Source organism: Terrapene carolina, unplaced genomic scaffold, assembly GCF_002925995.2.
Source record: "Terrapene carolina triunguis isolate 2854851 unplaced genomic scaffold, T_m_triunguis-2.0 Scaffold84, whole genome shotgun sequence".
NCBI classification, from domain to species: domain Eukaryota; kingdom Metazoa; phylum Chordata; order Testudines; family Emydidae; genus Terrapene; species Terrapene triunguis.
Genome location: NW_020664435.1, coordinates 27,616,742 through 27,632,634, shown reverse-complemented (window position 1 = coordinate 27,632,634; position 15,893 = coordinate 27,616,742). Strand labels below are relative to the sequence as shown.

At 38.0% G+C, this 15,893-nt stretch overlaps 1 protein-coding gene across 1 annotated transcript in view; it reads right to left on the bottom strand.

The window, feature by feature from the left end:
- Nucleotides 1-1,935: 1,935 nt before the first annotated feature.
- Nucleotides 1,936-15,893, bottom strand: part of COL28A1 (collagen type XXVIII alpha 1 chain) — a 143,847-nt gene continuing 129,889 nt past the window's right edge. The window contains exons 33-36 of the mRNA XM_024212907.2: nucleotides 11,353-11,543; nucleotides 5,553-5,802; nucleotides 4,504-4,680; nucleotides 1,936-3,587 (exon numbers count right to left, since the gene is read on the bottom strand). Coding sequence (XP_024068675.1) covers nucleotides 3,568-3,587; nucleotides 4,504-4,680; nucleotides 5,553-5,802; nucleotides 11,353-11,543 — 638 coding nt within the window. The 3' untranslated portion in view covers nucleotides 1,936-3,567. The remainder of the gene's footprint in view (nucleotides 3,588-4,503; nucleotides 4,681-5,552; nucleotides 5,803-11,352; nucleotides 11,544-15,893) is intronic.

The following is a 15,893-nucleotide window of genomic DNA, read 5'->3' as shown; positions in this document are numbered from 1 at the left end:
TCCTTTCTCTTCCCTGGCCTGCCCACAAGTGAGTTGTTCTGCTTCCTTTTAACTTCCCCTCCAGTCTGTGTTTCTCTTGCAGGTATGGTGGGGCAAGGCTGGCTGAGTCCAGAGCAGCTCCTTAACCCCTTGTTGCCCTGTAAGGGGTTTGTATACCCCCTACATTGGACAATATGAATTGCAGACAACATGGAGATTCAAATAGTCAGAGTTTGGAAAATCAGGTTTTACTTGTACTTTTAGAATGTGTTTGGAAGTGTAAAACACACACATTCAAATTCTGCTTCATGTCATGAATTGACATTGGTCCACCTCCTAAACCTGCATGATTTAAAGTCTCTATCCAAGAGCAGTTTCAGAGATGTTTGTGGTTAAGAATAAGTTTCATTAGTAGAAAGTGGGAAAGACAGAATGTCACCTGGCCACCTTGTGCTTGGATCTAGTCAGTGTTATTTGTCTGTGTCTTTTATAAGCAAAAAATATTACACAGAAATTAGAAAAAGCAATCTATCTTAAGGTATGTGACAATAAAATCAGTTTCGTGTATATTTGTATATTTTATTTCCCAGTAAAACAACCTAGTTGATATTTATCATTCTGGAATTTTTCTGAATGATGATACTTAAAAGTTAGAATATGTAACAGTAGCAGTAAAATGGTATCTGATTGTCTGTACTGCAAAAAAACTGGTCTTACTGTAAGATACAAATGATAAATAGTAGTGTTCTGTATTTGGCAACAAGATAGAATACGTATGTATATGATTCACTGTAGACCTAGTATCCATTTGTTTTCTGACAAAAATGTTAATGTTATAATAGATTTGCTCTAAAATTGTTGGCTAATTGACAATCGTATTTTAAAACTAAATTTTAAGAAGTACTTGACTTTTTTTTTTTTCAGTATTTCTACAAAGACTTACTTGGAAGGGGACAGTAAGTGTCTTCCTCATTAGCAGAAAATATTTATTTCTATTTCTCCAGTTATACTTTTCCAGAGGTCTCTTCCAGTCTGAAATATATTCCATTATTAAATATAAATGTGGACTTATATAACAATGTATAAAGTATTATCCAAATTATATAATGCAGGCAACATATTAGCATTTAGGTTTCAGTTTAATGGGAATCAGGATTTTAAAATATCACAGATACATTTTTTTTATACATCAGAGTAGTAACAGTTCATTGGTTTTATGATATGAACACTAGTCAACTTGAAATTACCAAAATATAACATATTTAATAACATCCATAACATATGTGAAAGAGCCTGGGAGAGCCTGTTTCATGTGAAGCAGACAAGATGCTGCCCACTTGGTGTTTTTCAGAATGTAAAAATAAAAGGCTGTTTGCTTAAAATAGAGCTTGTGTGGGCATTGCTTTGTTTTCACACAAATCTCTAAAGCAATATCTGAACAGGCTGGGTTCCATGTGCATACCATTGTGGCAGTGACTGAAGCGTCCTTAGTATCTCTTCCACCTGAACTGTATCTGAATTGCTAGTCTTTGCCTTGCTCTGTAGAATTCCCATCCAGTAGAGAGAATTTCTTGTCCTTTGTCTTTATTCTTGCTATGAGGAACTTTGTAAAAAAATTTTTATAGTTGCCCCATCTGGTGGTACTTGAGGAGATTACATGTAAAATAAAGAGTTCTGTCTTGAATTATTAGAATGAATGTGTACACCTCTACCCTCATATAACGCTGTCCTCGGGAGCCAAAAAATCTTACCGCATTATAGGTGAAACCGCGTTATATTGAACTTGCTTTGATCCACCAAAAATCTTACCGCATTATAGGTGAAACCGCGTTATATTGAACTTGCTTTGATCCACCGGAGTGCGCAGCCCCCCCCTCCCCCCAGAGCACTGCTTTACCGCGTTATATCCGAATTTGTGTTATATCGGGTCGCATTATATCGAGGTAGCGGTGTAATTGTGCCCTGCTAAGTGTGGTCACTTATCCTGTGGGCCAGTAAAATCTTAGGTCCCACAAGAGTTTTTCCATATCATTTGCAGTGCATCTGTTGCTATGGCCAAAAGAATAGCAGATTTTTGGTGGCCTTGTTAATAAATTTCAGTATATTTTGAAATAAGAAGTGAAAAGGATTTTCCTTTTTTTTTTTTTATTGTGAAAGAAAATAGTATTTGAGCTTTTAACAGCTTGATTTTGTTCTAAATCTTTGAACCCCTGGTATTTAAGCAAGCAACACTATGACGCTCAGTGTTTCCCTGGTACGCTCCTCATTTGACGTTTGCATTCTAACCGAACACAAATCCCTCATTTTTCAGGATGAAGTGATCATTAGCTAATATTAGTTCTATACATACAGGCCAACATTCTGAGAAGTGACTAGTGATTTGGGCTGCCTCCTTTTTGGATATCCAACTTGAGACATGTTACCAGGGACGTGTTTTCAGAAATGGGTGAGCACCCTTTCTCTGAAAATTATGCCTTGTTTTAGGTGTCTCAGGTTGGGCACACAAAATCACTAGTCCTTTGGAAAAATCATATACTCCAGCATTTCTTTCAGTGAGGATTGCATAACATCTGAGGTAAACAGCAATATACCTTGTGATGTCCTTAAGGGTTAAGTAAGAGGAACTTAAAACTGTGTAAGCAGCTATTTTATCTTCCATCTAATCATAATGATCATCATGTAAAAGATTGGCATGAGTGCCTATGCAGGCATAAGTATTGTATTTCCAAACAAATAACAATGCAAGACTACTTTATATTAATTTAATCAGAAGCTCTTCAGTTTTAGCTTATACAGTGCCTTCAGGTAGGGTTGGGTCTGAAAGGAAAAAGTAGTATAATAGAAATAAAGATGTCAGTACATCTTTCAGTGCTTTTCCCTTTTAATTGCAACATAATTTATTTTATTTAACTGTAGTGTATATGGTTTTTTGTTTCATTCTATTATACAGGGGCCCTGAGAAATCAAAATATGTTGAATAGCCTAAAAGTTGAAGACTCTCATAGCTTTTACCATAACTATACAATAAAATGAATTGGCAGGGCTTACCTTTCTAACTGACAAAATTATTCTAGCGTTAAATCCAAACCTGCTTCAACAGAAGAAAACACTAATTCAGTTATATCCATAGTATTTAAATCCCCAAGGGATACTCATAAATGACAAATTTTCATTTCCTGCTCTAAGTGCTGTAACAAGAGAAACAATTTCAGGCACCACTAATTTCTGTTTAAAATTGTAGCACATTTTATTTTTCAAATAGATTGAAGCATTTATTGTTAAATGCTGAGTATCAAAATGTTTGACATCTTAATTCTAAAATTGGAATGATATGTGCCATATACAGTACTATATCAAAACAACAAAGTTGGAGGGAAAAGGTATATTCCTTTGTATGCATCATAAAGTTATTACTGTGATGATCTAGATAATATATGCTATGCATGAGTGTATCTACACTCTAGTTATTGTGAATGTCATATTGTGACAAGCACTAAAAGATACTCTAGTAGTGTTCATATTGGCACATCATTCTGGATTCTTCTCCAGTGTTCATTCCTGTACACACGCCAGAAACATTCAGCTTCACTAATCCCAACTGACAGTTCCTAGAAGGAAATAAAAATCAATTTGATTATTATAGAGCTTTGAGAAATGCAATTGCTGCAGTTTAAAGTCACTTTTTTAAACAAAAGATCAAATGCAATATATTTTCTGTGATTTAGATGAGTAGAAACTTTCCTAGACTCACAAGCAAAAATAAGGAAGTTAATTCTGATACCAGAGATAATGGTTCAAATGTTGCTGGGTTGGATTCTATATCACCTAATTAATATTATGTACCCACAGCTCTGGTTGTTTAACTGTAAACACTTATGCCACTTACAGCAAAACCTTAATTTTTTAAAAAATGTGTTGGTCATAAAGGAGATATCTAAAACATCAATCTATATAGAGGTAGCTATTATAGAGAGAGCTATAGCTATGAGACAATACAATATTTTTTCTTTGGAAGTTTCAGACTATAGGCTAGGATGACCAGATGTTCCAATTTTATAGGGACAGTCCTGATTTTTGGATCTTTTTCTTATATAGGCTCCTATTACCCCACCCCCACCCCCTGTCCTGATTTTTCACTTTTGCTGTCTGGTCATCCTACTATAGGCAGTCCAATATTCCCACTTGGTGGTGATAATGCTTACCCACCTGTTGTAAAGCGCTTTAAGATTTATGGATGAAAAATGCTACCTAAGGGCTAGGAATTATTTCTCTTTGTCTGGGGAGGCCCATGTTAAACAGTATCTGAGAAATATTCCATATGGCAACAAGACAACTTAATTACTGTAGTACATCTATAAATCAGATTTTGCATCCCTTCAGACAGTTATACTTGGGAGACCACTTGAAGAGTTGAATACTCTGGTCCCTGCATTCAATATGCTGCACAATTAATTTTCTTATCTTTTCAATTTAAAAGATGACTCTGGATTTGTGAGGACAGCCTCCAGCATAGATGTGACTTACTTGTTCGTCCATGAATACAGGTTTCCTGACATTCTTTTTCTGTATCAAACCTATTTCTGGTGCCATTACAACCTCCATACCAAAATCGGGCACAAGAATTGGCATCCTTGTCATAATACCACTTCACCAGATAATCTCGACAGTCTCCTGGTTTCATAGGCTCCAAGCACCTAGGATCTGAAAACACATCAAGTTAAGTTAGCTGGGGTTTTTCTTCCTTATTGTGTTAAATTGAACTTTATAAAAGAACCTTCTTCAGTAAATAAAAACCATCTCCTGTTCCACCCACTTGATCTCTTGGGATCATATACAGTCCTCAGTCAAATTCCCATTGACATCAGTGGAAGGTATGTGAATGGATTGAAAGATATATGGACTAGTGGCTCAGTTTTCAAATTTGGGTGCTTAAATCCCTATTTTGGAACCTAAATCAGTGTTGAGGTGCCAGAATTGGGTTCTTATTCTAGAAAATGTCATTGCCAAGCAATAGCAACCAGTAGGATAAAAATAATTAGCGGTTTGCAAATATTTAACTCCCAATTTATTTTGTTCCCGATATAATTTGGTGAATTTAGTGTCTAGCAAATATTAAGGTTTGTTAACACTGCCTAGACTAAAAAATAGTGGAGGCAAGTCTAGTGAGCAAGCTACCTCCTGAAATATTGTGAATGCCATTCGTCCTTGACTAGAAATATCTGCTACATCTCCAGGCCCCAGGCTTACCTGAGCAGAGTTTCTCAGTTGTGTATCAAGCTATTAAATTTTTTCTCTGTCTAGGTTAAATGATTTGAACTCAAGCCCCCAAGCATGAAAACGACTTGTTCACTTAATCCTCTCTGCCTCCTTATACTCTCTGCATTTGCCACCATAAAAAATTTAAAATAGCTTGTATTCAAAGTGTTGTGAAAAGTAGTCAGCATTTAGGAGGAAAAAATGAAGTCCTTAAAAAACCTGAACAAACACCTACTATAAAACAAAAACCAACAGTAACAAGACAAGAACGAGATCTTTGTTCTTTCCAAATTCTAGCAGCAACATTTGCTCCTTACCTTTTCTAGTTGCTATTACTTGAGGCTTCAAAACTGTTGAAGGCCATTCTACATCTGTGATTATACCGAATGGCAGAGATACATCTGGACTAGGAGCTCTAGTTTCCAAGTCATCAGGTCTGCCATAAAGAGAAGAGGTCACTGGTTGTCTGTGACTATCAGGAATGTTCCTTTGAAAAGGTGTGCTAGCAGTATAATCCAGTGAGGAAGACAACAGCTCTGTCTCTCTGTCAGTCTCTGGAGGGCTCAGCTACAAAAGGATTAAAAGTTTTACATTAATGGTAAAATTCTACTTAGACTCGCATACCAAGAGAAAAATTGAGATGATGTAGGAGGCTAATAGTATTTTCTCATGTGCTATTTAGCTGTACTGCTCCGCAAGTTCATGCCTCTCTAATGAATTGTGAACCTCCACATCTCTCTGTTGCTATTTTTACTAAATATGTTTTTAGAGCTTCTTGGGTGCTGATGAACTGAGAAGGCAATATAGTGCTTTCCACTTAATTCAGTCACAGGCTATGTCAAACCTAATTCTAGTTAATCAACGCCGCAGGAACCTTTTAGTTGGCAAAGTAAATAAAATCAGGGATATGAGGGGCCAAAGAGCAAAATGAATCTGTGAAATGCTTCATCATTTCTAGTATGTAGTTCCAAGGGATTATGTGACATTTTAGATCCTGAATCTAGGCAGTGAGATGGATGGCACCCTATTTGCTGCATTATTTGCAGGGGGATATGCATGCATTCTGCCTCTTCAGAGATGTTTTTAGGAAGTAGGAAAGTAGCCCCTAAGAGACTGCTAGAGCAGAAGGTGATAAACATTTAAATTGTGCAGACCATATCTTAATACACAGATTGGCTTGTGGACATTTCTCCTCCCATTCACGGTCGCATGGGATCGTCTCATCTCCCTGCTGCTGATAGTCAGGATTTTTAATGGTTAACCGGATCATATTAAGTAGTAAATACAATTGATCAAATATCAGAATTTGAAAAGAAATCTCCAATTGATAGTGAATTGCTCATTAGGGAAATAGAAATATGTAGAATTTTTTGGACAAAATAACCCCCCTTCCTAAAACCTGTAAAGCTCTACAGATCATTAACCTAACCCCAAATTTTAAACATAACTCCAAGGTTTAGAAACAATGGAATTATAGATCACAGAATGGAGAGTGTTCTCTGAATTATCTGAACTCCAAATCTATAAATAATGCATTGCTTTTGATTTATGAAACTATGTACACTCTCATTTAAAAGAAATAATATTACAGACTTCAGCATTTCAAACCGCAACTTAAAACATGTAGTGTTATAGATTAATGTGAAATAATCTATAACACTACATAATAATGATGAGCTGATTTGTCACTTTTATAACTGGACACTATGTTCTGAATCCCCTTGTTTACAAGCAACCAGAATCCAGGGCCAGTCCAGGAAAAATCCTGCTCATTGTGACTCAATAGCTGTAACTGTGGGAAATGTTTAAGCAGGCGGACACAGTCCAAAGAAGCCTCTTCAGGCTGCAAACTTATATTTGTGTTTCAGCTCAAGCTCTTTAAATGGCCATATTTATTTTGATGGGAGTTAGGAGCTGTAAAGATTTAGCTATTGATATGATCATCCAAATCCACATTAATGAGCACCTGGTCATTTAGAGGTAAAAATAATTAACAATAAATCACATATAGTACGTGATCCCATAAACAGCCAATTCACTAATGAGCTCAATACGGTGCTTCCAACTACTTTGCCTAAATAAGGCCAAATTCTGCCCTCAGTTTCACCCAGGCAACACTAGGTGTAACTAGAGGCATGATTTGCCCAGAGACTAAAGCAAAAACAGCATATGTATGTTATTCCGCTATTCGTCTAAATCAGGGATTGGCAACCTTTGGCCTGTGGCCTGTCAGGGAAATCTTTTAAGTGTAGACAAGCCCACAGATTGCTCATGACAGAGGGGTGGCCAGGCCGAATTTGCCACTCTAGACCACTGCCCATAAATCTGCTGCCCTAGGTAACTGCCTAGGTTGCCTATAGGTAGAGCAGCCTCTGCTCCAAACCCATACTGTGTGTGATCCAGTGCACAAGGCTGAGCCACAACAGAGTGAAGAGACCAGACCATTAAAAACTGTTGTTCAGTTTTAAAAAAATTATTAACTTTTTAAAAGAAACAAGGGCTGTCGATTAATCGCAGTTAACTCACGCGATTAACTCAAAAAAGTAATCGCGATTAAAAAAATTAATTGCGATTAATCGTGGTTTTAACCGCATTGTTAAACAATAGAATACGAACTGAAATTTATTAAATATTTTGGATGTTTTTCTACATTTTCAAGTATATTGATTTCAATTACAACACAGGATACAAAGTGTACACTGCTCACTTTATATTTTTTATTACAAATATTTACACTGTAAAAATGGTAAAAGAAACAGTATTTTTCAATTCACCTCATACAAGTGCCATAGTGCAATCTCTTTATCGTGAAAGCGCAACTTACAAATGTTTTTTTTGTTGCATAACTGCACTCAAAAACAAAACAATGCAGAACTTTAGAGCCTACAAGTCCACTCAGTCCTACTTCTTATTTAATCAATCGCTAATGCAAACAAGTTTGTTTACATTTACGTGAGATAATGCTGCCCACTTCTTTTTTAAAATGGAGTCATAGAGTGAGAACAAGCATTCGCATAGGACTTTTGTAGCCGGCACATATTTATGTGCCAGATATGCTAAACATTCGTATTCCCCTTCATGGTTCGGCCACCATTCCAGAGGACGTGCTTCCATGCAGATGACGCTAGTTAAAAAAATAATGTGTTAATTAAATTTGTGACTGAACTCCTTGGGGGAGAATTGTATGACTTCGGCTCTGTTTTACCTGCATTCTGCCATATATTTCATGTTATAGCAGTCTCAGATGATGACTCAGCACATGCTCATTTTAAAAACACTTTCACTGCAGATTTGACAAAACGCAAAGAAGGTACCAATGTCAGATTTCTAAAGATAGCTACAGCACTCAACCCAAGGTTTAAGAATCTGAAGTGCCGTCCAAAATCTGAGAGGGACGAGGTGTGGAACATGCTTTCAGAAGTCTTAAAAGAGCAACACTCCAATGCGGAAACTATAGAACCCAAACCACCAAAAAAGAAAATCAACCTTCTGCTGGTGGCATCTGACTCAGATGATGAAAATGCACACGCGTCAATCCGTACTGCTTTGGATTGTTATCGAGGAGAACCCATCATCAGCATGGATGTATGTCCTCTGGAATGGTGGTTGAAGCATGAAGAGACATATGAATCTTTAGCGCATCTGGCATGTAAATATCTTGCAACATCAGCTACAACAGTGCCATAAGAACACCTTTTCTCACTTTCAGGTGACATTGTAAACAAGAAGCAGGCAGCATTATCTCCTGCAAATGTAAACAAACTTGTTTGTCTGAGCGATTGGCTGAACAAGAAATAGGACTGAATGGACTTGTAGGAGCTGAAGTTTTACATTGTTTTATTTTTGAATGCAGTTATTTTTGTACATAGTTCTACATTTGTAAATTCAACTTTCACAACAAGGAGATTGCACTACAGTACTTGTGTTAGGTGAATTGAAAAATACTATTTCTTTTGTTTTTTACAGTGTAAATATTTGTAGTAAAAAATAAACAGAGTGAGAACTGTACACTTTGTATTCTGTTATAATTTAAATCAATATATTTAAAAATGTAGAAAACATTCAAAATATTTAAAATAAATGGTATTCTATTATTGTTTAACAGTGCGATTAATCGCGCAATTAATTTTTTTAATTGCTTGACAGACCTAAAAAAACTTTTCTGTTATTGGGTAACATATTGTTGGTTTGAACAGATATTCCTTAGAATGGAAAATATCACTAGAATTTGTAACATTTTAACTGTTAAAATAGTTTTACAAAAAACAACCCTGCACCCACTCTTGGATGTCCATAATAGACGCAGAAAGAAAGGAAGAGCCAGCAACGCTTGAAAATTGAGTGATCTGGTATCAATTGACACTATCCTATAGGATATTATAGAGACTAGGTGTGTAAGGTAATATCGCTTAATGGACCAACTTCTGTTGGTGAGAGAGACAAGCTTTCAAGCCACACAGAGCTCTTCTTCAAGCCTGGGAAGGGTAATCCCAGCGTCACAGCAAAATGCAAGGTGGAATAGATTGTTTTAGCATAAGTAGTTGGCACATATTGTAAGGGACCATTCAAGGTAGAGTAGCCCATTAACACCTCTGCAGTCATAGGGCAAAAAGACAGGGCTAGTGGGTACAGATTATTGTAATAAACCTTAAATCAAGTGTCTCTGGACATTTGGTGCACTGGATGAGGTCCACCACATGTTGTGATAGGCATGTGTAGGACCCATAGATCTTAAAAGGTGTGTTGTGGGGAGTGTTGATCATTGTAGAGGTGGAGATATGTCTGCAGGTTTTGCATCTGTTGCTCTGGCAGGCTCTGGTGCCACTTTGAATTGATGTGTCCTGATCTGTGGGGAACTTGCTTCTGATGATGAGCTTGGAGAGGTTAGAAGGTTCTTTGAAGGCCTGAAGTGGGGGTTCAGGAAAGATTTCTTTCAGAATGGGCAGGGCCCAGGCACCAGCTTAGCAAGCAGGTGCTTGGGGCGGCCAAGGGGAAGGGGCGGCACATCGGGCTCTTCGGCGGCGGGTCCCTCATTCCCCTCTCGGAGGGAAGGACCTGCCACCGAATTGCCGCCGAAGAAGAAAGCGGTGCGGCTGAGCTACTGCCGATCGTGATCGCGGCTTTTTTTTTTTTTTTCCGCCGCTTGGGGCGGCAAAAACCCTGGAGTCGGCCCTGAGAATGGGGTCCCCATCAAGTATGGGTTGTTTGATACCCTGTATGGTTCCAGTGTGGGGTGGTAGGTGAAAACTAAGTGGGTGTGGTCAGAGGGGGGTTTATTTCTGTCTTGAAGCAGGTTCTCTTGGGGTATTTGGGTGGGCTGTTCCATGATGCAATCCACTTCTCAGTGGAGTGTCCTTGTTTGGAGAAGGCAGTTTTAAGTGTGTTAAGATGTTTATCCTGGAATTATTCCTCAGAGATTACAGAATCTAATTTTCAACATGTGGGATTTCATTCTAACTGCACAAAACTGTGCCTTCACAACACGTTTGCACAGGCAATTAGCATATTTTCCACATAAAAATGTCTTCTATTGCATAATTAGGCATGTAAACTGGGTGCATACTCACCTGCAGGGGTAAAAATAGAGGCCAGATTGAAGCCTCTTTAAAATGTTGCTTTCAGAGTGAATTTCTTGTTCTGTACATTCATAGCGTACATGTGCACTTTGCTACATATATTTTCTTTTCTTACATAACTATATTTCCTAATAGTACTTTTCCATGTAAGAAATTGTTCTAGTTGCATTCACAAAGGGGTGGTGATTTGTACAATTGTGAATGGAAGGAGAGGTACCCACAAAGCTCACTTTAAGATGTGTCCATACTAGGAAAAGATTGAAAACCCTGGCATAATATATATTTTACAGATCTCCATTTGATTCTAAGACTCCAACATCTACTTCTTTTGGTAAACAGCTGTTTTTTAATAATTAGCAATTAAGTTCCAGATCTCACTTTAAATATCCTTTGTCCAAATCTTGCTTCTGTCTGTTGAAAGAATTCATGATTTGATCATGTTGCATCTTACAGGGATAATAAACAATGTAAGAAATTATGTTTTTATGTAAATACAGGCATAGTTCTTTTTAAAGATTATTAATAATTACACTTTACTTACAAAATTGATAGTTTCTTGTGTAGGTGGAGGGACATAAAGTTCTGGAGTCTGAGTTTTACCAAACTGATCAATATTACGTTCGTTGGGTGTTTCAAATCCAGGGTGAGGAGTTGAAGATGAACTGAGGACTCTGGTGATATATGAGCTGGAGTCATTCTCACAGATTTGTTGGAAGAGATTATTCTCAAGAGCTGAAAAGATTAACAGAAATCCACATTTTACTCTGATTCTGACAGGAAATTCAGTGCATAAGTGGAACAGTTGCCAGAGTTGCTCTAAAGTGATCATACACATGAACAAAGAAAAGTCTATAATCCAGTGAAGTGGTTCTCAACCTTTTCCACCCCTTGACTGCCTTCCCCAGAAAACCCTTAGTATCTGTCTGGGATCCCTCTCCCATTTAGCAATATGGAAAGAGCAGAGTGGTTTTGACACCTGACACCTGTTCATGACCCCACTTTGAGAACCCTTGTTCTAGTGTCTGTACATCTGGTTGGCAGTCACCTGTTTGTCTTGAAAGCTGCTACATATAGTATATCCTAGATGTATTTACCTCTGAAACATAGTGAATTAATTAGTACAGGGGAAATGTATTGAAAAATTAAGTCCTCTTAGGCTACATCTTCACTGGGGGGGGATCTATTTAAGATACGCAAATTCAGCTACGCGAATAGCGTAGCTGAATTCGACGTATCCGAGCCGACTTAACCCGCTGTGAGGACGGCAGCAAATCGACCGCCGCAGCTCCCCCGTCGACGGCACTTACTCCTACCTGCGCTGGTGGAATACAAGCGTCGATTCGGGGATCGATTGTCGCGTCCCGACGAGACGCAATAATTAAATCCCCGAGAGATCGATTTCTACCCGCTGATCCAGGCGGGTAGTGAAGACGTAGCCTTAGAGAATGACTTGAAAAGTAGATCACAAAATTATCTGAAAAGAACTAATATACAATGAGTATTCTCAAATCTGTTTATTTTTGTTACTTCATATATCAGTGATATCTCCCAATTAATGACTGAATGGAACTAATATATAGGGCTTTATTAGTATCTAAAAAGCACAGGGACAGGTGACTGGAGAAAGTACCTGAATCTGTCGTTAAGGTCCCAATCCTACTATGAACTCTTCATGGGCTGGCCCCTGAGCCCACATGGAGCCCCACCGAGTCACTGCTGGCCATAATCTGCATCAGAGTATAAGAATGCTGTTACCACTTACTCAGTGAGGTGCCAGTTCTGCCAAGATGTCTGTGCAGGCAGACTTCATTACAGGTTCAGGGGCTAACTGAGTAGGTGGTATCATCTGTTCTATACTCTGATGTAAATATTGCCAGTGGAGTTGGAAAAAAGATTTAGGCCCAGATCCACAAAGGTATTTAGGCTTCTAATTTCCATTGAGGTCAATGGAAGTTAGGAGTCTACCTTGGTGGATCTGGGCCATAATGTTTTAATTTGCCATAGAAAAATCTCAATCTTATGAGTTTGTAACAGGGCATGCTGGCACTTTAAGGTAAGATACAGGCCTTGCACCGTCCTTTAGATATTTTAGTTTAGAAAAAAGGCTTTCTGCAGATTATAGCTCCTATGGGACTTGGCAACTACAAACCTGAGAGCCAGGCCTGCTGGGAGGTCCTTTTTCCCAGTGTGAAAGAGACATGGGAGGGAACAATACTGGTGATGGTTCTCTCAAGTGAGAGAACCTGGAAAGGCTGTGCCAAGGGCAAAGGAAGACAGAAGGCAGAAGATTCTGGAAGTGAACTGCTGGCTAGGTAAGTGGTGTAGGGTAGAGGGTTTTGGTTTTGTGGAACATTGGTCCACCTCAGGAGAAGGGGAACCAATCTCCTTGGGGACAGGGTAGCTAGAGTAGTCAGGAGGGGGTTAAACTAACAGCAAAAAAGGAGGGTAAGAAAAGGAAAGATAGGAGCACTAGTTAGCACAAAATTGAGATGCTGAGAATAAAATCAGTCAAGGAACCAAAGGATATGAAGGGAAGAAAGTCTATAATTGCCTCTACACCAATGCTAGGAGCCTGGTTAACAAAGAAGAGGAATTGGAATTGCTCCTTTATGGGCACAAATTTGATTTAGTTGGTATTACTGAAATTTGGTAGGATTATTTGCATTATAATCAATTATTATAACCTGTTTAGGAAGGATCAAGTAGGCAACAGAAGGGAGAGTGGCACGCTTTGTCAAAAATATTTCCAAGTCACTGATTAGTGCAGAAGAGAGTGATCTTGAATGCTTATGGATCAATGCCTTAGCAGAGAGAGCACAAAACAGAGTGTTAGTTGGTGTCTGCTACAGATCATCAAATCACACTAGGGAACAAGATGACGATCTCCTTACGCACCTTTCTCTAGAGTATAGGGAAAAAAACTGAGTGATTATGGGGGACTTCAATTTGAGTGACACATACTGGAGGTCTCATGGTGCCAAAACATCCTTGGAATTTCCAAATATTACAGATGATGATTTCCTAACCCAAAAAGAGTTGTGTCCAAAACTATATTGGACCTATATTAGACTTCATCTTGACAGATAAAGAGGAACTGATCACAGAACTAAAGATTAATGGTAGCCTAAGTACAAGTGATCATGACTTGATCACATTTCTAATGTCCAAACAGAATAAAATTCAGACCAGTGATATATTTACTTAAGACTTTAAAAGGGCCAATTTCACAATTATGAGCCAAATCGGGTGGAAAGAAGAATTTAATCAGAAAAATGTGAATGATAATTGGGAATTGTTTAAGAACACTTTACAAGATGCCCCAAAAGCCACAATCAAGGAAGAAGGCCTTATTGATTAAAGAAAGACCTAGTTTAGAGAGGAAGTAAAGACGGCTATAAAAATAAAAAATATATAATCTTACAATAGAAGAAAGGGGAAGCTAATAGTAATGAATATAAATCAGAAGTTAGAAATTATAGAAAATTGATAAGGGAAGGAAAGGGACACACGGAGAAATTTATGTGCAGCAGAGTTAAGGAAAATAAGAACAAGTTTTTAATGTATATTCGGAACAAAAAGAATCCTAACAATGATCCATTACTAGATGGAAATGATAGAATTATCAGTAATAATGCAGAAAAGGCAGAAGTGTTCAATCAATATTTCTGTTCTGTATTTGTGGGTGGGGAAGATGATATAGTCATATATGATAACACTCTTTCCATTCCACTAGTATGTTTGGATGATGTTAAACAGCAGCTACTAATGTTAGACATTTTAAAATCAGCAAGTCCAAATACCTTGCATCCAAGAGTTTTAAAAGAGCTGACTGAGAAGCTTGCTGGACCTGTTAATGCTGAGTTTCAATAAGTTTTAAAGTAGTAGGGAAGTTCTAGAAGCCTGGAAGAAAGCTAATGCTGTGACAATATTTTAAAAGGGTAAATAGGATGACCCTGGTAATTATAGATCTATCAGTCTGATGATCCCAGGCAAGATAATGGAGTAGCTGATATGGGACTCAGTTAATAAAGAATTAAAGGAAGGTAATATAATTAATGCCAATGAACATGGGTTTATGGAAAATAGATCCTGTCAGACTAACGTGATAATTTTTTTTATGCAATTACAAGTTGGTTAATAAAGGTAATAGTGTTGATGTACTAGACATCTGTATGTATTTGACTTGGTACCACATGACATTTTGGTTAAAAAAACTAGAACAATGTAAAATGAATATGCCACACGTTAAATGAATTAAAAGCTGGCTAACCAATAGCTCTCAAAATGTAATTGTAAATGGGGAATCATTATTGAGTTGGTGTCTTTTTAGTGGAGACCCACAGGGATCCATTCTGGGCCTTATGCTATTTAACATTTTTATCAATGACCAGGAAGAAAACATAAAATCATCACTGATAAAGTTTGAAGAAGACACAAAAATTGGGAGTGTGCATCGAGGAGCAGATTCCTTGAGCTGCAGAGCTATATGCTAATATCTATTTCCATCCAGAGTCCAGGGCCCCTGACTGACCTCTCTAATAAAGGAACAGCTATCCCAAAATGGCTGGGATGTCAGCAGGCAAATATTTGTTTGCTGGAAGCTCTATAAGTAGTTGAAAAACAAGGAGTATGTATCCCCCTCCTCTTTCCCCTCCCCCCCCCCCACTGTGAACAAGTTGGCAACTGCTGAGGGCACTATGTATATGGTGGTGCTGCTGAAGAGAGTTGCTGCAGACATAGTAGATATCAAGGCCACACAATACAATTCACTGTTACCTCAGTTAACTCTTTTCTGCCAGCGCTGACATGACAAGATGGGTGAATGAAGCAGAAAGAATAGTATCATCGGTGGAAGATCAAGTACAAAGGCTCTCTGCCCAGCTGCAGAGAAGCACAGATTTATTTTTTCTTAAATCTAAACTGGCAGATCTCCCGGGAAGGTCTCGTTGCAATAATTTGAGAATTATCAAGGGTACCTGAAGGGGCAGAGAAAGACCACTCCCTAGAATTTGTGCCTCGGCTCCTTTGAGAAATGCCTAGCTTGCGGGATGATTTTAAATTTGATTAAGAATGAGCATGTAG